The 23,396-nt window shown below is 41.5% G+C and overlaps 1 protein-coding gene across 4 annotated transcripts in view; it reads left to right on the top strand.

Moving 5' to 3' along the window:
• PTPRO (protein tyrosine phosphatase receptor type O) overlaps positions 1-23,396 on the top strand; it is a 207,675-nt gene that overhangs the window by 100,992 nt on the left and 83,287 nt on the right. For all 4 annotated transcript variants that reach the window (XM_038382970.2, XM_038382988.2, XM_038382979.2 and 1 more), the window contains exon 2: positions 14,662-14,935. In XM_038382970.2, the coding sequence (XP_038238898.1) occupies positions 14,662-14,935 (274 nt within the window). The remainder of the gene's footprint in view (positions 1-14,661; positions 14,936-23,396) is intronic.

Here is a 23,396-nt window from a genome sequence, read left to right as displayed (position 1 = left end):
ATGCTTGTAGCCAATCCTGTAATAAACTAAGGATTTATTAACTAGGAAATGAGAGTTGTTACAAGGTTAAAGCAGACAAGTATATACACACAAATGAGACAGTCTGTAGTTTTAAAAGCTGACAGAGTTGTAGTAATCTGTCAGCTGTGAAAGTCTTTTAGGGCTAACCCAGGCTGACCTGGGGATCTCTACTTCGATTTCATTGGACTCTCATAGAGCTGGAGCAAACAGCAAAAAGATGAAACATTTTCTTGTCAGCTATTTTTATTTTCTTCTTCCAGAATTCAAGCTGCTGGGATGAGCCCTTTTGCATGTAGCCTTTTCATGGTGTAAAGGAGCAATAAACAAAGTCTTTGTGTATTGTGATGTCTCACAATAGCCCTTTTAGTTTTGATAGCCCTCCTTGATGGGCAGGAGACGATCCCTCCAGTCTCAGTTATAGCTTCAGAGCAAACATTTTTTTACAGTTCCAAAGGAAAATCTTAAATATTACCTTATAGCATGTGATAAAGATATTATAAGTGAGATTAATGCATGCAGCAACTTGCAAGCATTTCATAAAGTCTAAACGCTAAACACGTTGTAAATCCAATATCCATCTTAATCATACTAACACAGAGATGAAACAGACTGTTTTGCAGAAATGAATTTGTCAGTGCTCAGCTGAAACCTAAAGTCTTGGTAAGATTTGGCACCCTGGTCTGCCACCATGTCACATATATTAGGAAGAAGTCTGTGATATAGTACAATAAGCGGCATTGAAACAGTAAGTTTATTTTGTGGTTGACTTTTCTTTATTCATCTAATATTTTAAAATATACTTTAACATTAATAATTATTACTTTCCATAGCAGCACAGCAGGATAAATAGCTAAATGGGTTGAAAAGAAGGGGGAAATGGGTGAACATTTTGTTTTGGATTTTTTAGTATTTTCAGATTTGAAATGTCAAAAATGTGAAACATTTTTATCAGCTCTAGAATTGGTCAGTAAACCAAGGAAAGATAATTAAAAATTGGCCTTTTTTCTCAATTTTTTTTAAATTTTGAAGTGTAATCAGTTTAAAAATTCCAGAAATTTTAACTAGCTGGAGTAACTATGTACGGGGGGGGTTTTAAAATGTGGATGATGTTGAGTAAGTAAATGTATAATTAACACATGTTAAACTGGGGATATAATTTACTTACGTCTCAAACATGTTTTAAAGCTTACTTCACTATTGTTTTTAAAGTGATTCAAGATGAAAGACACTACAGAAATCCAAGGCATTATAAGACATAATGCCTGATGTCCTTTAAAATCTGGCACCTTATGATCAGAATATAGAATATCAGAACCCCTGGCTTCTCTTCTTAGTTTACCCGCTGACTTGCTTTGTGATTCCAGACAGATCTGATAACCTCTTTGGATGAGACAAGATAGGTGAAGTAATATCTTTTATTGGGCCAACTTCTGTTGGTGAGAGAGACAAGCTTTCGAGCCAGAAGAGCTCTTTGTGACTCGAAAACTTGTCTCTCTCACCAACAGAAGTTGGCCTGATAAAAGATATTTCCTTTCCCACCTTGTCTCTCTAATATCCTGGGACCCACAGAGCTACAAAAGTACACTGCATTCAACCTCTTTGGGCCTCAGTTTCCCCTGATGCAAAGTGAATATAATAGCTTCCTTGCAGTAATATTGTTAGAATGTATCATTTGTTGAAATACTCTTCAACGTCCTCAGATGCAAAGGGGTTGTGTAAATGCAAAGAAGTATTATATATATGCAAGGAAATGTATTGTCACCGCTACGGTGCCTAGACATTTGTTTTTTTCCCCAAAATTTAAGAGCCACTTCATATGAACTTTTCATCCTCCTATCTGGACTAAGTGCAACCCTGATCATTTTACACTTGTGCAAGTGGGAGTTTGCATTCTGTGTCCTCCCAAAGGCAGGGAAAATAACTAGATTGGAGAAAGGTACTGTAGGGACCACTCAAGCCCTGGCAGGGGGATTTGACTAGATGATGTAATAGGTCTTTCCCATGCCAGATCATATTTTCTGTTATTCTGATAACAGATCACATGGGAAGAGATGTTTTAATTAAACGATAGTTCATCTCAAATCTTTGGTGTATATGTCCCTTAGGGATTGGCTACATTTTAATTACACATGCTCCATAAATAACTAATAGCTATATATTTGTGCTGGTAGCTGAGGATGGAGTACAATTTAATATAGTCTTTCAGGACAGGTGCTCTTTCTGTCATGGTTTTATTTACAGAGAAAAGATTAAAGAATTGTTTGGATTAAAGATAGATTGAAACCTGGATCTGAATTTACGAGGGGCTGTGTGTATGTGCATTTGATCTAGAATAGAGAGAGATGCCATTCACAAGTTCTCATCTAGGTTTGAACTTCCTCAAAGTTCCTAGTCTTTGGATCTCTAGGTTTGGTTTGTGCCAATCATTTTTTTTTTTGCCGGGGGGGTGGGAGGGAGATAAATATTTGGTGTTTTTACTATGTGTTACCTTTTTTTTTTTTTTTTTTTTTTTTTAAGTATCATCATCTTAACTGAATCTGAACTCTTCCATTTCTCACCTATTGTCATTCAATTCATTATAGTAAAAGCAGGGCTTAAATTCAGCTGGAGCTGTCCGGAGCAGAGATCTGGTAAATATTTTCAACCCTCTTGGAGTTTTTATAGCATGTTGGGGGGGGGAAGGAAATACTCCATAAGAATTTAAACCCTGAGTAAAAGGGTGAACAGTCTTTAGGAATTGCTCTAAAACCCAGTAGACTGGCTTCAGCAAATAGTAACAAAACATCACACTCCACAGATAAAACAGAAAAGGAGGACTTGTGGCACCTTAGAGACTAACAAATTTATTGTCTCTAAGGTGCCACAAGTCCTCCTTTTCTTTTTTGCGAATACAGACTAACACGGCTGCTACTCTGAAACCGTAGATAAAACATTGACATTTGCTTAAAAAACAAGCACTACTGCCTCAATGCTGCAGGAAGAGGAAAGGGGGATGCTGTCTCTTTAAAGCTGTCCCCAAGAACAAAGAATTTTTTAACCTTATTTATAAAATATGATTAGCTGCTTGTTATTACTGGTTTCTCAAGACCCAAATAGCATGAGTGCCGAGGACACTGTTAATAGAGCAGAATGCCAGAAATGATGTGTTAACCTAAATAAAACGTCATAAATTATTGAGCGTCAATGTTCTTGTTTTATTTTCACTCCTTTAAATACTCCTTTTTGCATGGAAAGTCTTTATGGCAAGGGGATTCCATTTCTACAGAGTATTTGTTTAATTAGTATCTGTTTATAACCTGTGAAGAACTGGCGCTCAAAGTGAAAGCAGCGATGGCAAGGCCTTCTTGGTTTACTGAATCCCATCCTATTATTCCTGTGTCAATCCTTTATGACCACCTCAGACAATTCCTGTCTTCTTATGCTTGACACTCTTCAAAACTGTGTCCTGTCCTAAGGTGCATTGGACAACGTGTAATGTCCAGGATGGATTCTTCCAAGACACTCACGGTGTCTCTGCCTACTCAACTGACAATCTGTAATAGACTGTAATAATCTGTCAAGTAAAAAAATTCCAAGGGGAGTCTTGACATGTTGCATCTTCCATAAAGGGGGTTGTTTATTTTCAATCATGCAAACAGAATCCTCTCCAAAAGGAGAAGTTAGCAACTTTCAGGCCTGGCTACTTTGGTTGTTTCAAAGTCCTGTTCTAGAACCTGGAGGGGCATCTTTTCCAGGACTGGGTCATGCTTACCTTTGCGACTGCCTCTGTCCTTGTGCCATACCATAACCATTCATAACAGTAACAGTTGTGATCATCTGAGGCATTTTTGCTAACACTTCCCGCTATAAAAGCAAAGGGGCAGGACAAAGGGGCAGTCCCAGTGTGGGGCTTGGTGATGTGCTTCAGAACCTGTGTGTTTTCTCACTTTAGCCCATGAGAGAGTGGAAAAATGAGTGAGTAGAGGTGGGAATGTGGTGGAGCATGTAAGGTAACCGCAATGGAGGTGGTACTGGGGACCAGAAAATTTTCTGAGGGGAGTATTTAAGAAATGTTTGAAACTTCAAAATAGAAGTAATGTGCCTGAAGCAGTGCTTCTCCACCTCTTTCAAACTGAGATCTCATGTTACAATAGACGAAAGCTGCATGACCCCTGACTTCCTCTTCCATCTAGCCATAAAAAGGGACTGTGGTGTGACTCTTCCACATCTGTTTTGGCCCTCAGAGGATGAAACCTCTGTTAGTGTTTCTCAAGCTTTTTCTGCTGGCAACCCCCTTTGGATTAAAAGAAAATTATGACACACCCCGCCCCCATACCAGGGGTGGCACCAGTCTCTTCCCAGTCAGGGGGCTCAGGTGGGCTAGACAGAAAATTAGGGATGGGAGATGTGCTATACCATGCCATCCTTACTTATGAGTAAGTTTTGACTTTTGCATTGGGAGGCTTTGCTGCAGGGGGCATGTCTATAGCTCCTGAAAGCCCCCACTAGTCCCACTCCTGCTCTCTACTAAGAATTGAAAAGATAGGGGGCTGAAGCCACCAAAGCCTTGTCACTGGGGATAGGCCTGAAGCTGGTGGTGGGGCTCTGGCAGCTTCAGCCCCAGCCCTGGGAGGCAGAGCTCAAGCAGCTTCAGCCCCAGGGCTCGGGCAGCTTCAGCCCCAGTTTTTTGAACCCAGTTATACTTTTTGGCTGTCAGAACATCCGCTTGCAACAAGTTCCATAGGTGCGTTGTGTGGAAAAAGTACTTCCTTTTGTGTGTATTCAACCTGCTGCCTGTTAATCTCATCAAGTGACCCCTGGTGTTTGGATTGAGTAAGGGGGCAAAGAACACGTCTCTCTTCACTTTCCCCCGCCAGTCATGATTTTATAGATTTCCATCATATCCCCCCGCTTAGTTGTCTCTTTTCTGAGCTGAACAGCCCTCATGGTTTTAGACTCTTCTTGTACGGAAGCTGTTCTACACCCTTGATTACCTTTGCTGCCCTTCTCTGAACCTTTTCCTGTTCCACTATATCATTTCTGAGATGGAGTGACCAGAGCTGGAAATAGTATTCAAGGTGTCTGTGCACCATGGATTTATATAGTGGCACTGTATGATACTTTCTGTCTTATGTTAAATCCCTTTCCTAATAGTTCCTAACATTCTGTTCGCTTTTTTTTGACTGGTGCTGCACATCGAGTGGAAGTTTTCAGAGAACTCTCCATGGTGACTCTAAGACCTCTCTTGGGTGGTAACAGCTAATTTAGAAGCCGCCATTGTATATGGAGTTCAGATTATTTTTTCCAATGTGCATTACTTGGCACTGATCAATGTTGACTTTCATTTGCCATTTTGTTGCCCAGTCATCCAGTTTTGTGAGATCCTTCTGTAAATTCCTTTCAGTCTGCTTTGGACTTAACTATCTTGAATAATTTTGTATTGTCGAAAAGCTCTGCTGTTTCACTGTTCATTCCCTTTTCCAGATCATTAATATATTGAACAGCACTGGTCTCACTACAGGTTCTGGGAGACTCTGCTTTTTATTTCCCTCCATTGTGAAAACTGACCATTATTCCTGCCCTTTGCTACTGATCCATGAGAGGACCTTCCCCCTTATCCCATGGCTGCTTAGTCTGCTTAAGAGCCTTTGGTGTGGGACCTTTGAAATTCCAAGCATGCTATATTGACTGGCTCACCCTTATCCATATGCTTTTTTGACTCCCTCAAAAAATTGTAATTGATTTGTGAGGCGTGACTTCCCGTTACAAATGCCATATTGACTACTTCCTCAACAACTTGAGTTTATCTATGTGTCTAATAATTCTGTTCTTTACGATAGTGTCTACCAATTTGCCCAGTACTGAAGTTAGGCTTACAGGCCTATAATTGCCAGAATCTCCCCTGGAGCCCTTTCAAAATCGGTGTACATTTGTCACTTTCCCATCATCTGGCATAAAGGCTGTTTTCAACTGTTATTACAGTTAGTAGTTCTGCAATTTCACATTTGAGTTCCTTCAGAACTCTTGGATGAATACCATCTGGTCCTGGTGACTTATTACTGTTTTATTTATTTATTTTAATTTACTGTTTAATTTATCAGTTTGTTCTAAACCCTCTTCTATTGACAGAAGGGCATACTAGCTGATCATAGTGATTCCCTTTTGGCCTTACCCCCCCCCAAATCTATAAATATAAGTCACTTAAGGCAATATTTTCAAAATTGGCCACTCATTTTGTGTGCCCCAGTTTTCAGTTATGCAATATGAGACACTCTGGGCCTGATTTTTCAGAACTGCTGCATACCCACATCTCCATCTGAAGTCATTTGGCTGATCAGCGCGTCTGAAAATCAAGCCCAACGTGTCACAGGTTGGATACCCAAAGACTAGGGAGCACAAAATCAGTGGCCTTTTTCGAAATTTGACCTTTCTGTAACCCTGTTGTTCCATATGTAAAGCTTGTATTGTTATAGGACAGTGGTCACCGACTGGTCGATCCTAGAGGATCTCCCAGTTGATTGCGATCTCCGGTGGTGCAGTGTGGCTGCAGCTAAGGCAGACTCCCTGCAAACCCCGGTCCCATGCTGCTCCTGGAAGTGGCCAGCGCAGCCCCGGGGGCGGGGAGGCAGGGGTCTCCCTCCGCGCAATGCTTCTGTCTGCAAGCACTGCTCCCACATCTCCCATTGGCCAGGAGAGCTGTAGGGGTGGTGCTTGCAGAGAGAGACAGCGCGTAGAGCCATGTGCCCCCCCGCCTTCCTCCCAGGGACCGCAGGGGCGTGTTGGCCCCTTCCGGGAGTGGTATGGGGCTGGGGTAGGCAGGGAGCCTTCCTTAGCTTTAGATGGGAACCACCAGAGGTAAGTGCTGTCCAGTGGGAGGCCGCACCCCAACCCCCATCCCTGAGCTCCCTCCCAGAGACAGCACCCCAACCCCCTCCGGCACCCAAGCCTGTCCCCCCCTCCCAGAGCCAGTACCCTGTACCCCCTCCTGCACCCCAAGTCCCTGCTACAGCCCTGACCCCCCTCCCACAGCCAGCACCTTGTACTCTCTCCAGCACCCCAACACTCTGCCCCAGCCCAGAGCCCTCTCTTGCACTCAAACTCCCTCCTAGAGCTTGCACCCCAAACCCCAACCCCAGTCCCAGTGAGGGTGGGGGAGAGTGAGCGATGGAGGAGGGGGAATGGAATGTGTGGGATGGGGCTTTGGGGAAGGGGTGTGTCCTCGGGAAATGGGCAGGGTAGATCCTGGGTTGCCCTTAGATTCAAAAAATGATCTTGGGTATAAAAAGGTTGGAGACCACTGTTATAGGAAGCTAAAAGGAGGACATAGCTCTATATTCTGGAAGTCTATGAGCTCTGCTGCATTCCATTTATTTTCCCATCACTCTTTGAATAGCCGTTTGTGTGATGTCATATTTTCTTGCCTTTTTTTTTTTATTATTGGGAACTGGTTGTTGGTTGGAAATTCCATTGGCATGACTTATCCCTGAGCTGAAAAGCACTCAAGCAGACACCACCATGCAGGATTCACTTTCCCCCTTTTTCTAAGTCCTTTGGTGCAGCACAAGCTTGTGATAATAAATTCAAAAGGAAGTTGGAGCTAATCATTTGGTTCAGAATGCACAAGTCCTGCCAATTTTCCCCACGGGCATGAAACAGCCATTTGAGCTGCGACTCCAGCAAATTAAATCCTGAAAGTAGCTGACCAGAAGTAATGAAATGTGTATTTACCATACTGATGCTGTCAGTCCTAAGAGACACCAGCTTTACATTCTAGTTAAGTGGGGCATGTTTGTCACTGACAGTGGTGCTTAGAAACAATGCTGGTTTTGTCCCCACGCTTCCTCTGAAAAGCACAAAACCAACATCGGCTAGTAACCTTCTCTCTCACATTCCAAAAGAGAGAACATCAGACATTGGCCCACTCTTTTAGAAACATTAGAAAATCAGACTGCATATGCAAGAGGAGAGAAAAATGACCCAAGTTTTCACATAAATTTTTGAGTCCTGTATTCTGATCTACTTGTCCCTGCATTTTGAAATCAGAACCTGAGTGTCAGAACCAAAGGTCAGAAATTGTTGAAGAAGGCCATGCAATGCCTGTAATGTATAGAACAGATGTCACTCCAAAGATGTGCATCATTCAAGCAATAGTTTAAAGCACATGGGTGCAGGTGTGTGAGGGAGGGAGATTACTTCTTTTACAAACTCACTGGCAGCAATTTGCTTCAATGATAGCTCACTTGGAATTAATTATTGTCTGCATCTGAATCTTACCACTGATAACAGTAGCAAGTTACTGTGAGGATTTGATATATAGTGTGCTACAGTTATGTTATGATGATCGTATGAGAGTTATGCAGGGGGGTCACCTGGCTGTCAGATGGGTGGAATTTACTATCAAGTCCAGCACACCTTGTGATGGGAAAAACTGCAATAAAATGTACTTTGGTGCAATTAGTACAACACCCATATACACATCAAAGAATAAAATCGCACCAAATATGAACGACACTTATAAGCATATAATTATATGCTAAGTCTATATACAACTCTGAAATTATATCATTAATTTCCAGCTGTACTTTATTAGCACTACCAGTAATCTAAATTACGATTAATATGAGCAACTATGGTTTAAACTGTAAGTGCCTGCCTTAAAACATACAGATTTTCAATGGGGCTTTTTGTTTGTTTGTTTCTTTTAAATGTGTCAAGGTTCCTTCCCCACTCTGAACTCTAGGGTACAGATGTGGGGACCTTCATGAAAGACCCCCTAAGCTTATTCTTACCAACTTAGATTTAAACTTCCTCAAGGTACAAACTTTTACCTTTTGTCCTTGGACCTTATGCTGCCACCACCAAGCATGGTAAACAAAGAACAGGGAAAGAGCCCACTTGGAGATGTCTTCCCCCCAAACCCTACACCCCCTTTCTTGGGGAAGGCTTGATAAAAATCCTCACCAATTTGCATAGATGAACACAGACCCAAACCCTTAGATCTTAAAAACTATGAAAAAACAATCAGGTTCTTAAAAGAGAATTTTAATTAAAGAAAAAGTAAAAGAAAAACCTCTGTAAAATCAGGAAGGGAAATACCTTACAGAGCTGTCAGATTCAAAACATAGAGAATCCCTCTAGGCAAAACCTTAAGTTATAAAAAGACAAAAAAAACAAACCAGGAATATACATCCCATTCAGCACAACTTATTTTATCAGCCATTTAAACAAAACAGAATCTAATGCATATCTAAACTAGATTGCTTACTAACTCTTTACAGAAGTTCTGACCTGTATTCCTGCTCTGTTCCTGGCAAAAGCAACACACAGACCGAGAGAGCCTTTGTTTCCTCCACCCCCTCCAGCTTTGAAAGTAACTTGTCTCCTCATTGGTCATTTTGGTCAGGTGCCAGCGAGGTTATCCTAGCTTCTTAACTCTTTACAGGTGAAAGGGTTTTGCCTCTGGCCAGGAGGGATTTTATAGTTCTGTATACAGAAAGGTGGTTACCCTTCCCTTTATATTTATGACAAAATGTATAGCAAGAAGTTAGGCAAGGGGATTGGGGACAGTGCTGGGACAGGTTCTAGTTAGAAGTGAGAAGACCAGAGTATCTTTAGGGATAGCACAGTTTACCTTATTCTATCTAAGCATGGGTCTAAATTAGGTATATGGGTAGTTCCATTGACTTCAAACCCATTGACTTCAATGGGATTACTCACATGCTTCATGTTAGATACATGGTTAAGTGACTTGGCGACTTGATCAGTCAATAAGTACCTACATGGGGAATGAATATTTAATAATGGGCACTTCGGTCTTGCAGAGAAAGATCTAACATAGTCCAATAGCTGGAGGTTGAAGCTAAGTAAATTCAGAAGGGAAATAAAAACAAATTTTTAACAGTGAGGGTAATTAACCATTAGAATAGCTGTCCAAGGGTTGTGGTGGATTCTCCATCACTAGCAATTTTAAAATCAAGATTGGATGTTTTTCTAAAAGATATGCGCGAGTGCAAACAGAAATAAAGGGAAATCCTCTGGCCTGTGTTATTACAGGAGCTCAGAAGAGACCACAGTGGCCCCTTCTGGGTTTATAATCTATTAATCAGGACCTAATTCCTTATTTAGTCTTAGAATAAAGTTACTCTTTCTGTGATTCTTTGTCAAGTGACAGGCACACACGTGTTTCATGGAGACTAACTTTATGGACACTTCCTTGATGCCGCATGGGCCCTGTGTTAGAGGGGTATAGTAGGAATAATTTCAAACGTTGATGGGGGAGAGGATGAAATTTACCCAAATCCCGCCTCATTTTGTTGTTTTGTTTTCTTGACCAGCTCTAAAATGTAATCCCTAATCCTGCAGTTGGATCCTGTGTGATTCAGATTGCAGGATTGGGGTCCTAGGCAAAGACATATATGGTTAGCCCTATTGACTTCAAAAGGTAAGCATATCAATCCAAATGCAGAAAAGGTAAGCATTTGTAAGTCTTTATGTATAAGTCTTTTCAGGGTGGGGACCTCAGCCTTTAAACTCTTTGGGGCAACGACTGTGCCATCTGCAAAGTGTAACAAACTTTTACTATAAGATATTAATTCCTAATAATATTTTGTATGTATCATTTTAAAATCCTAAAATCACTTCAGGATTTTAGGATTAGAGATTGGAACCAAACTGCAAAGATCACATCAAAATCTGGAACTGATGTTTATCCCAGTTTTGGGTCCAGATTAGGTCCGTTATAGAGAAAGACCAATGCTGCAGTTTGTGTCCAGCTCTAAAGTCTCTCAGCTTTCTCAGGAACAAGTCTGCTGGCCCATCTCTATCTGTATGAAGACAGATTAAGGCAACCTGTTACTCTAGGCTCACCTTGACATAGGGGCCCGTTTGTGGCTTCACCTTCACAGCACTGATCCTACATCATGACCCCTCCCCACTTGGTGTGGCAGTAGCTGATGGGCCCCTTCCTTCCCATAGATACAGGGGCAGCAACTTGAGCCTTTCCCTCCTTCTGCAGGCGCAGTAGAAACACCACTTCTTTTGAGAGCAGCAGGGGCAATACAGACTTCTTAAGAGGCAGGGGAACTCACACCAAGGTTACTGGGGTAAATACTGTGAATCATTGTGAGTAAGCTAGCCAATTGCACTTTTCTCACATAATTCCCTCTTTGAGAGGTGGTAGTGGAGGAGTTCCCCAGAATAGAAGGTCTAGAAGTTAACATTGCATTATACAGGGTAGTTCACACCTCTCAGAGGTATTGTTTCAGCCTCTCTGCAGACTCAGGCCCTGCAACTATACTCAGGATCTGAAACCCATTTGCCATTTTGTAGGATATTCATTTTCTATAGTACTTAATGTCGATGGTTTCAACCTGAGTTCTCTACTATATACAATGTTGCCAACTCTTGCGAATTTATCACTAGTTTTCAGATATTTGGTATTTTTCTTCCAACCCCAGCTCTTGGAGTAATTTCATTTTGCAATAACCTCAGTTTTAATTTTTAGAAAAATAAGTTTCTAGCCCTCATGATTGTGGAGAAAAGCTTGAAAATGTGAGCCAAACCCCAGAAGGCAAATAATAATAATAATAATAATTAATAATGAAAATATTTATTATTTTTGAAAACCTCATGATTCTTAAGCCAATCTTATGATTTTGGGGGCCTGACTCTCCTGAGTTTTGAATGTGTGGGGTTGGCAATACTGCATCTGTAAAAGGAGTGGAGGGGAAGGCAGGAGGAAGGAAAAAGAAAAGAAACCACTGCTGTAAAGATTAATCTTTTCTTCTAATTAATTACAGCAGTTATGTTTCGGAATTCCTGTAGAGAATAAGTGCTTCTTGCTGACAGCTGGCTTGCAATTAATAAAAGGAAAAGGCTTTTCAGCTGGCAGTGACTTTACATGCTCATGATATATGAAAACAAGGTTAAATCACTCAATTTTTTCTTAACCGCCTATGAAAGAAACATTTGAAATGAAATGACTTAATTTAAGAAATGAAAAAGTAGTGACTGGCAAAAGTTCCTATTCCCACTATTTCATTAGTGTCCCAAACAACCAGTGGGGCCCCTGGACAATCGAGATACAAAAGGAGCACTTAAAGATGATAAAGTCATTGCAGAGAAACTAAATGAATTCTTTGCTTCAGTCTTCACAGCTGAGGATGTTAGGGAGATTCCTAAACCTGAGCCATCTTTTGTAGATGACAAATCTGAAGAATTGTCACAGATTGAAGTGTCACTAGAGGTTTTGGAATTAATTGAGAAACTTAACAGTAACGAGTCACCGGGACCAGATGGCATTCACCCAAGAGTTCTGAAAGAACTCAAATGTGAAATTGCGGAACTATTAATTATGGTTTGTAACCTGTCCTTTAAATCAGCTTCTGTACCCAATGACTGGAAGATAGGTAATGTAACGCCAATATTTAAAAAGGGCTCTAGAGGCGATCCTGGCAATTACAGACCGGTAAGTCTGTCAGTACTGGGCAAATTAGTTAAAACAATAGTAAAGAATAAAATTCAGACACAGAGAAGAACATAAAGTGTTGTGCAAAAGTCAACATGGTTTCTGTAAAGGGAGATCATGTCTTAGTAATCTATTAGAGTTCTTTGAAGGTGTCAACAAACATGTGGACAAGAGGGATCCAGTGGACATAGTGTACTTAGATTTCCAGAAAGCCTATGACAAGGTCCCTCACCAAAGGCTCTTATGTAAATTAAGTTGTCATGGGATAAGAGGGAGGATCCTTTCATGGATTGAGAACTGGTTAAAAGACAGGGAACAAAAGGTAGGAATAAATGGTAAATTTTCAGAATGGAGAGGGGTAACTAGTGGTGTTCCCCAAGGGTCAGTCCTAGGACCAATCCTATTCAATTTATTCATACATGATCTGGAGAAAGGGGTAAACAGTGAGGTGGCAAAGTTTACAGACGATGCTAAACTGCTCAAGATAGTTATAACCAAAGCAGACTGTGAAGAACTTCAAAGAGATCTCACAAAACTAAGTGATTGGGCAACAAAATGGCAAATGAAATTTAATGTGGATAAATGTAAAGTAATGCACATTGGAAAAAATAACCCCAACTATACATACAATATGATGGGGGCTAATTTAGCTACAGCTGACCAGGAGAAAGATCTTGGAGTCATCATGGATAGTTCTCTGAAGATGTCCATGCAGTGTGCAGCAGCAGCAGTCAAAAAAGCAAACAGGATGTTAGGAATCATTAAAATAGGAATAGCGAATAAGACGGAGAATATCTTATTGCCCTTATATAAATCCATGGTACACCCACATCTAGAATACTGCGTACAGATGTGGTCCCCTCATCTCAAAAAAGATATACTGACATTAGAAAAGGTTCAGAAAAGGGCAACTAAAATGATTAGGGGTTTGGAACGGGTCCCATCTGAGGAGAGATTAAAGAAGCTAGGACTTTTCAGCTTGGAAAAGAGGAGAATAAGGGGTAATATGATAGAGGTATATAAAATCATGAGTGGTGTAGAGAAAGTTAATAAGGAAAAGTTATTTACTTGTTCCCATAATATAAGAACTAGGAGCCACCAAATGAAGTTAATGGGCAGCAGGTTTAAAACAAATGAAAGGAAGTTCTTCACACAGCGCATAGTCAACCTGTGGAACTCTTTGCCTGAGGAGGTTGTGAAGGCTAGGACTATAACAGGGTTTAAAAGAGAACTCGATAAATTCATGGAGGTTTAGTCCATTAATGGCTATTAGCCAGGATGGGCAAGGAATGGTGTCCCTAGCCTCTGTTGTCAAAGGGTGGAGATGGATGGCAGGAGAGAGTTTACTTCCTCTGGGGTACCTGGCACTGGCCACTGTCTGTAGACAGGATACTGGGCTGGATGGACCTTTGGCCTGACCCAGTATGGCCATTCTTACTTTCTAACACTAATGAAAGCTTTGGAGATGCAAAGATAAGGCCTGATCCTGAGAGGTACTAAGCACCTAGTGAATGCTTAGACAGGACTTTATGAGTGTGCTTGATCAGTTCTGTATATCACAGAAATCGGCCCTCTGCTGCAGATTCTTCTCATTTCCCAGGATCAGGCCTATAGTGCCCTGCTTCTGAATAATAAAGACATTTCCATTGACTTTACTGTCCTTTTTTTTCTTTTTAATGCCTCTGTGGTATTCTTTGCAGCTTTTTCTAAAATCCTTCTTCATTTGGTATCCGTCTTTCATCCCTGCCCCTACTTAAAAAACAAATGAAACAAACAAACAAAAAAAACCCTCCAACAACCAGCAGCCTGTGTGTGAAAGGGACAATTCAGGCTGCTTATCAGAAATAGTTTCCCAGGGAAACAGCAGAGTTTCAGGTTCTTGGGTCATTGAAAGCTGGAGTAGTCATAGCATTGGAAAATACAATGTAGGGAACAATCTTGCATTGGCAGATGGATTTGCCTAATAATCATGCAGCATTAACTTTGGGCTTTGGATCAGGTCCTAAAAAGATTGCAAGAATTTTGCAAACTAACCCTCTTGTGAAAGGAAGTTTTTATTCATCATCCCACTGAAGCAGGCACAGAAATGCCACGGGAATGAGTGGGATATAAATACCTAAATAGATAGATGAAAGTGAAATTACTGATGATACCCTGGATTTTCCTTTAGCATCTCTTCTTTTATTGTCTTGTAGAATGCAGCACCTTTCCAAGTTACTGTCCGAGATGACAACTGCATTGTGGTGTCTTTGGAGGAGTCTGATGTAGTGAGCTCGTCCTCTGTGTACGTTGTGAAGATAACTGGCGAATCCAAGAACTACTTTTTCCAGTTTGAAGAATTCAACAGCACTTTACCTTCCCCTGTGGTTTTTAATGCCAGTTACCATGGCCTTTATTACATAGTGACTCTGATGGTGGTGAATTCCAATATGGTTTCCAAACCAGTGAGATCGATCACTGTGTTAACCAGTAAGTAGCAACTTACTCAGTTTTTCTCTCTTTCTTCTTTGTGTGTGTGTGTCACTCCAAAGATAATTCTGTGCAGAGGTTGAATTACATTTAAAAGGTCCTGATTGCATTGTAGGGAGGACTAGGAGCAAAGGCTCTGAGTTTTGGGTGGAAGGAAGAGAGCAGCTGTAGAGCCTACCTGGGTAGTCCAGCCCATAAAAAGGCTGGAAAGGGGCACCCCAGGCTCATCTGTGGTACTCATTCTCTGAGCAGGTGGGCCAGGGAAGCTCCTTTCTAGGATGGACAGAAGAGATGAGCCATTTCCAGGACCTGAGCTGTGTATAAGCCAACCCTGAAAACATGCCTAAATATATTGATGGAAATTTCTCATCTTTTACATGCATATATACATACTATGATCCGAACTTTGGTCTGTGACCTAAAAAGTAGTCGCTGGCAGTCCAGTCAGAGCTGCCTGGCCATGTGGTGCTGGCTCTTCTGCTGTAGCTGTCACACAGATGTTGTTTGATCATGAATAGGAGGTGAGGTGCTCTGTGCAGTTGTGACTGGGAAGCCAGGTGGTCACTGTGACAATCTCCCACCCAACTGGGGCATCTCAAAGATTTTGTAGCATGGACCACCTTTTAGTAACTCCTCTTTTAACAGGTTTGTGTGTGTTGATGTTATGATTCATCCACCAGAAACAGGGTGGGGAGGTCTGATTACATTTAGTCTATCCTCACATCGTTAGAGGTACCAAGGCTTCTGATTGAATGTCAGATGCTGAGCCCTGCCATAATTCTAACATGGTGTGATGGGGCACACATGTCTCACACTGGGACTGTGGGGGTTAACACCTCACTGTGGGGTGAGGGTGCCATTCCCCCGTGGCCCTACTGGGCATGCTGAAAGTGCATTGCCAGTGTAAGGAGCATCCTGGCTCAGTTGGGCCTGAAGGGCTTTGGGCACTTCAAGACGCAGAGGCCAGCCAGCTGACAGCAACCCTCAACCCCCAGGCACTGGACACGGCTGAGGGAGAAGGAACCGAGAGAACTGGGAAGCCAACAGATGTGGAAAAACTGGTAGGAAGTAACCCAGGGAGTCTTTGCGAGGAGTTGGTTGGACAACTGGAGACTAGCTCGGCGTGTTTCGGCTGGATCCCCGCTGGGTGGCAGGCAATCCCGCCACCAATAGGGCCCTGGGTTGGGACTCAGTGGAGAGGGAGGGCCTGTGTCCCCCTAACCCCAAACCTGAAGCAAATACTCACCAGCAACTACACACCACACCACACCACAGAAACACTAACCCAGGAACCAGTCCCTCTAGCAAACATCGTTGCCTACTCTGTCCCCATATCTACTCTAGCAACACCACAGAGGACCCAACCACATCAGCCACACCATCAGGGGCTCATTCACCAGCACGTCTACTAATATTATATATGCCATCATGTGCCAGCAATGCCCCTCTGCCATGTACATTGGCCAAACCGGACAGTCCCTACGTAAAAGAATAAATGGACACAAATTGAACATCAGGAATGGTAACATACAAAAGCCAGTAGGAGAACACTTCAATCTTCCTGGACATTCTATAACGGATTTAAAAGTGGCTATACTTGAACAAAAAAACTTCAGAAACAGACTTCAAAGAGAAACTGCAGAATTAAAATTCATTTGCAAATTTAACACCATTAATTTGGGCTTGAATAGGGACTGGGAGTGGTTGGCTCATTACAAAAGCAGCTTTGCCTCTCCTGGAATTGACACCTCCTCATCTATTATTGGGAGTGGACTACATCCACCCTGATCGAATTGGCCCTGTCAACACTGATTCTCCATTTGTGAGGTAACTCCCTTCATGTGTCATTATATAATGCCTGCATCTGTAATTGTCACGCCATGCATCTGAAGAAGTGGTGTTTTAACCATGAAAGCTTATGCCCAAATAAAACCGTTAGTCTTTAAGGTGCCACCAGACTCCTTGTTGTTTATGTGAATACAAACTAACATGGCTACCCCCGATACCTATACAGGCTGCCACCCCCCTGAAGTGGCGGCCCATTCTAACGGCTATTGACTCCGGCAGCTAGGCCGTACAACCTCGAGCTGGGGGGCAGCTATTGACTCTGGCCACTAGGCCGTACAGCCTCGAGCCGGAAGGAGCTATTGATTCTGGCCGCTAGGCTGTACAGCCCCGCCTGAGGGTGCACAGGTGCGACTGTGGGCCCAAACTGTGGCACATGGCTTACAAACATCGAAACCAGTTTGTATCTCTTTAAATGGTTTCTTAATCTGAAAGTCCTGTTCTTTTTAAAAACTCCAATGGGGGAAAAATAGTTAGCCATTTGTGATTAATCAAGTCTTCGATTGTACATCTGGGCACAAGTCTCATTCACAGCCAGGTTTCTGTGACGAGTTGTTGCCATATAAAGTCAGAGAGCCCTTTTCACTGTTTAAACTGGGCTGATTAAGACCTGGCTGAAGCAAATCAGGAGAAACTCCGGGACTGGAGGGAGTTTTTGGATAAAGAATACCTTTTGGGTCAAATGACAAATTGAAATCAATGTATAATTTTGTTTGGTTTCTGGCTCTGGAATGGGGTTCCCAACCCTCCAGGATTGGCCTGGAGTCTCCTGGAATCGCCATTAGTCTCCCAGTGACTATTGAAAGCAATCAAGGAGATTTTAAGAAAAATGACATTACATCGTGTTGGGGGGTGGGGGGGGGGGGAATCTCCTGGAATAGCTTCTGTCTGAGTTGGCAACCCTACTCTGGAATTTTATAAAACTGTTAAATACAGCACTGCCACTGTCAACAAACAGCATATACAATAATCACAATCTTCCAAAAGTCCTTTAGATGAACATCATTTGAATTGCAAGGTCAAGCACTTGAAAGTTAGGAAATGCCACATAGTGAGACAGGGGACCTGTTGAAAAAATAGTATATGCTCATGTAATTAAAGATGCACAAGGCGGCTGAGTTAAGGTTCCACAAGTATTGTGGCACTTCCTAACTTTTGAGTGCTTCCTTGCAATCTTAATAATGTCCTTTGAATGTAATTTTTAAAATGCAATTTCCCAGATTTTGCTTTTAAAGGAAAATGGTAAAAACAAATTTGGTTATGAACATGTGTAACACCTCCTCAGCATGCATCATCTTCAGGGTTTGAAACCTGAACCTTCAGCACCACAGTACAGATTGCTACCACCTGAGGGACAGGATTGGCTACATTAGCTGCCTGCCAGCTGGAGAAGGCTGTCATTTCCTAATGGAGGATGAATCACTGGGTCCAAATGCATGGGGCAGTTGAAGGTGGTAGGAGCCCAGCCCAGCTCTTACTCCCCACTTACTCCCAGGAGTTGGGAGAGCTCCTGATCCATATAGTGCCCCCAGAGGGAGTGATGGGCTGCTGCGGCCACACCCTGGGTGTAGGCTGTGGTTGTATAGAGCTTGGGCTAGCTTTCTTTCTCTCCCCCTATTTGGGAGTGCTCCAGTCCCAAGTGATATCCCCAGATGGAGTTGGAGCATTGACCAATAAGGGTATATGCTGGATCCTCAAAGGGATACCAGCTCAGCACCCTGCAGCTGGTCTGGCAGTTCCATGGAGGTCCCCAGGTATGGCTGTGCAAATAACAGATTTTTCAGTTCACTGGCAACTGAAAAATTGGGGGCCGGGGGATGGTTTGGGGTTGATCCCAAAATAGTTTTAAAACATGTTCAGTGAGCTGTGGGGGGAAATGATTTCATGTTGGGGAAAAAAACCATTTCATTTCCATTTCAAGTGTTTTATTAACATTAAAAAATAAATTAAATGATGGGAAGTTCAAAACAAAAAGTTGTTTTCATTCAAAATATCCAAAGGATTTGATTTTTTGGATTATTTTGTGGGGGAGGGGGAACAGATGGGCTGAAACAATTAAGCAAAAATGACATGAATTTGCAAACTGTTTCAGTACTGCCAAATCTGCGATTTTTTTTTTTAATTTGCTTGGGAAACAAATTCAGAAGAATTTTTTCTCCCCAGTATCATTCCCAGTACAGTGTCTGCTGCTGCTGCTTTGCCAGAGACATAAGTCTGAACTTACAATATTTAGTAAAAGCTAAACAGTGTTTCCTGGGATGAAGTAAATACATATCTGTAGCCGAAGGACATTTCCCCCTGCTGAAAGTCAAAGGTTTGCTCTAAACAGTGCAGGTATAAGAACTTATAAAAGAAAAGGTTGCAAGAATCCTTCCTAATGGAAAGCATGGGCAAGCTAAGTATATGGGTTGCTATTACTTCTCCCTATAATATCATAGCCTTCTCAAGAAGGTCTTCTAATTGAGGAGAGGGATGTTTCAATGAAAGGGTATTTGATCAGGAAAAGTTTGACATTGTGGCAACCAGTAAGGTAAATAGGATAGATTCATATATTTCCCTGTGCCGTATGTTCTCTGTCTGTTAAATATCATTGACTTAGTGTCACGTGAAAAATAGACTTATCTAATCTGTGACATACTACTGCATAGATCCTGGAGCAAATTCATCCTGATTCAACGCCATTGACTTCTGTCAGGTTACACCAGCTATGAACTGGCCCCATGTGCTGGGCTGCCATGGGATAAATCAAGCTATGTGGCCGATGATGCCTGACTCTTTGAGATAAATGATGTTGACTGCAATTGGTCCCAAGGCTGTCCTTAAACATTTCACAACCGTTCTTCTAGGCTTACTGATATTAGCAGAAGTGTCTGTGAAGTGGCACCACATACCACTATCTTCTTTCATCTCAATCCTGTGCTAGGGCAACTGAGACCAGAGCAGTGTATGGGGAAAGGGGCTTTTCCCCTCAGGGACCCACAGAAAAGTTCTCTCTATTGAGAACTCTCTGTTTTACAATACAATATTCCTATGAGCTGATTTCCTTTCCCTATTCTAGTTCCTTGTGTGATGTTCTTCTCTCAGCAGGTGGACAAAAAAGAAAATCTCTCTTCAGAGGGTGAAATCTCACCCCACTGAAGTCTGACAGAATTTTTGCTGCATTCATCAAAGGAAGAAAGAGATCAGAATTTTTTTTTCCTGCCACATAGGGCTGTCATCTTTAACTTGGACCTTCTCTGTGAGATCAAATGGGGTTTATTTTCAAAGAGAAAGTAGTTTCAATATCCAACCATCCCTCTTGCTGCAGTGAGAATGTTGGGATGGATGTCAGAAAGTTTGAGGCTAGTAAAAAAGGAACAGTTTGCCAGTTTCACTTATTGGGAATATGTTCATGTGTCCCTAGTTAGAATGGTTTCAGGACTTTCTCACTACTAGTTAAAACTCCACAGAACATAGAGCTTCTGCTGTCTTTAGCATCATGTATGCCTGGATTATTTGGATTCTATAGTCCACATATTTGGAGACTGTAGCAGGGTCCAGTGATTGCTATACCTGAACTCACAGTCTTAGATTTAGTGAATTGAGCAGATCCAATCTGTTGCCAATCTATTTGGAATTGTGGTTTCATCAGAGTGAGCAGAACTGGCTATGATCTGCCCTTAGATGGGAGACCTGCAAGACAGAGTGTGGTATTGGTGATAAGAAGGTGGCACTCTTCCTGCTGATTCAGTACTGAACCAGTGTTCAATATGGTGGTGTTGGACACTTTACTGCTGAAAAAGAGGTAAAATTGAGGTCCTGACCACTTGTCATGAAAAAAAATCCCATGACAGTTTTTACAAGAGTGGGTGTGTTAATCCTGGTATCTTGGCCAAATTCCAGCATGAATAATTGCGTTCTGTATATCTAGCTTTAATCTCCCCCTGGAGCCTGCATTAAATAAGGTTAAAAAAATAATAGTGATGTGTGATGCTGTGGTGCTGTTTAAAGACTACTTCCTTCTGCTCTTAAAGTGGCTTCTATTCATTGAAGGGTGAGGTGATTCCTGGATTTATAATATGTATTGAGTTTTTTGGAATCTGAAAGAAAAATGCTATCTAAGGGTACATCTACATTGTGATCACATCTCAGGTAAGCATCTCTACCCTAGCTTCAGTGTAGCTAGCATGGCTAAAAAGAGAAGTCCCAGCATGAGTATGTATCTAGGATTTTGGGCTTGCTTGTGCAGTCTGTGCCACTGCATCTTCTCTGCTATTTTTAGCTTTGCTAACTAGATTAAGCTTGGGCGGGGGATGCTTACCTGAGGTGTCATCACATCTCTGATTGCTGTGTTGACATGTGCTAAGTCCCAGTTAGTTACATAGTAATTTGGAAGCAATAAAGAAAGTAACTCTAACTCTAAAACCAGTGACTAAAACCCCTCACCCATATCCCACCCTTTCCAGTCAGGAGACTTGATTTTATTGAGTCTAATGATATTCATGAAGCTTTATTCTGAGACGGCCTTGCTGGGCTAAGTTACATCAGTGCTGCCTATTTTTTTGACTCCGTATTTATTTGCTTTTTTGTTGTGTTTGTTATGGGGTTAATCCCATTGAGAGAACAAACTTTACACATTTAAAGGAGTAGAGAAGGCAGCATGCTGCAAAATTACCATGTGCCTCTCTGTGTTAAAAAAAAAAAAACAAAAAACAAAACCAAAACTCCCCCCCCCCCCCAAAAAAAAACCCTTGTATTTCAACTGGGAAATTAAATCAGGACACATGGTACCATTAAGAACAGCTCTGCTTGATATTTGTTTTGCCCTGTAACTAGAAGCTTAGAGTTGTAAAATATCTTAGCTTTTCAAAAGCCACTGACTCCTCATGGGAAAACTTTGAAAAAATAGTTTGTATAAAGAGAATTCTGCCCATAGATCTTTTTCTTTTTTTCCCTCCTCCCTACTAGCCTACAGCTGTACCTTTGGGGACTGCAATTTCATCAGCTCGTAGAAAGTAATCAGTACTGGAACTGGTTAATACTTGAATGTCAAAGTAGATGCTGCAGGAAATGGCACTATTGATTCGCTAGATGCCATTCTTCCCTCAAAAGCATCATAGAATCTGTGCCGTAGGAGGAGGTTGGGTACTGTGTCTCAGATGAAATGTAAAACTTTTTGAAAGAGTTTGGGTTGTTTTAAACATGGAGGCCCCGATTTTGATATGATCTTTCATCTCTAACGTGTACTCAGATGGGCCCCTAGAATTTGAGGCAGCCCAAATCACTAGTCACACTAGAACATTCCAGTTGGTATCTCTACTTAAATTCTCCGTACAGTTGCAATGGTGTTCTTCACTACCTTTCCTAAACCTTAGTGTGATGTTGCTGCATACATTAAATAGCTGCTGCATTTCACCCCAAAGATGGCTGCATTTTAGTGATGGGACAAAATGGAGCTGTTGTTCTGATTGGGACATATAGGCAATAACATGATACAATTAAATAATAATTTGGTCCTGCAGAAACTTATGCCTGTTGATAATTTATTTATGTCAGTAGCCTCAGTGACTTCAAATGGGACTACTTGTGTGCAAAATTACACCACATGTGAGAATGTGTCTGCAGTATGGTGGCCTTACCTTGTAAAAATGCTCTTTGATTTTTCTCTATGGAAGGCAGTATATAAATGTCAGTCATTGTTAATCTACTTTTGGGTGCAATGGGTAAGGGAGTTAATCCCTGGCTCATTTCTAGCAACCATGTGTAATACTTCATCCACCTTAGCATTGCAACCCATAATGAATTCATAATGTAGGGCATGCAGATTTAGGAATATTAAAAAGAAATTTATTTGGAAAATTTGGTTGGAGGGTGGAGGTAATTTTCAATGTACAGGTTTTTTTTTCTTGGATTGAAATGGCCATATAAAACTTTAATGTGACTGACACTGATTGGAACCTTTTTGGAGGATTTAGCATCTGAAATTGGTCTAGGTTTATGAGAAAGAGGTTTGCAAACTTCCATTATTCTCACATGCCATTTGCATAATACAGGTAACAGATTAAATACAAAAGGGCAAGGGAGTCCAGGCGAAATTATGAAGTTAAAATTTCAATAGACAAGAAGAAAAATTGGTTGCTATGGGAGCAGCAGATTCTCAGACCTACGGAAGAAACACAACTATGTGCATCCGAAACACAGGCAGGCTAATTAAAGTTCAGGTATGGGTGTAGGTCCTGATCCTGCAAACTGCTCTGCATGGGCATAATATACTGTGAATATCTAAAAATGAAAGGACGCTGTGTGTGAATAAATTTATTAAATCTTATTTAAAAGAGATACTGAAATCATCTATGCCCAAGTGTAGGTTTTAGCACTTCAAAAACATTATTTTTGTGCCACACAGGAGGGCTTACAAATAAAACCTTAAAATTTATAGAAAAATATTCCATTATTTTTAAAAACATGAAATGCAAATGGAATGCATAGGGTGAGAGAGACAGTTTTAAAATATTCCTTTGAAGTGTTGGAAACCCAAGCACTTTGGCATCTTTCTAATAGGACTGTTTTAGGTATTTGTTAAAGGTCATTGAAGTAAATGGAAAGATTGGGTGCTAGATTGGGCCCTAAATGCTGA

The sequence above is a fragment of the Dermochelys coriacea genome, chromosome 1 (assembly GCF_009764565.3).
Source record: "Dermochelys coriacea isolate rDerCor1 chromosome 1, rDerCor1.pri.v4, whole genome shotgun sequence".
Taxonomy (NCBI): Eukaryota; Metazoa; Chordata; order Testudines; family Dermochelyidae; genus Dermochelys; species Dermochelys coriacea.
The sequence above is the reverse complement of the archived record's forward strand: the minus strand, read 5'-3'. Positions and strand labels throughout refer to the sequence as shown.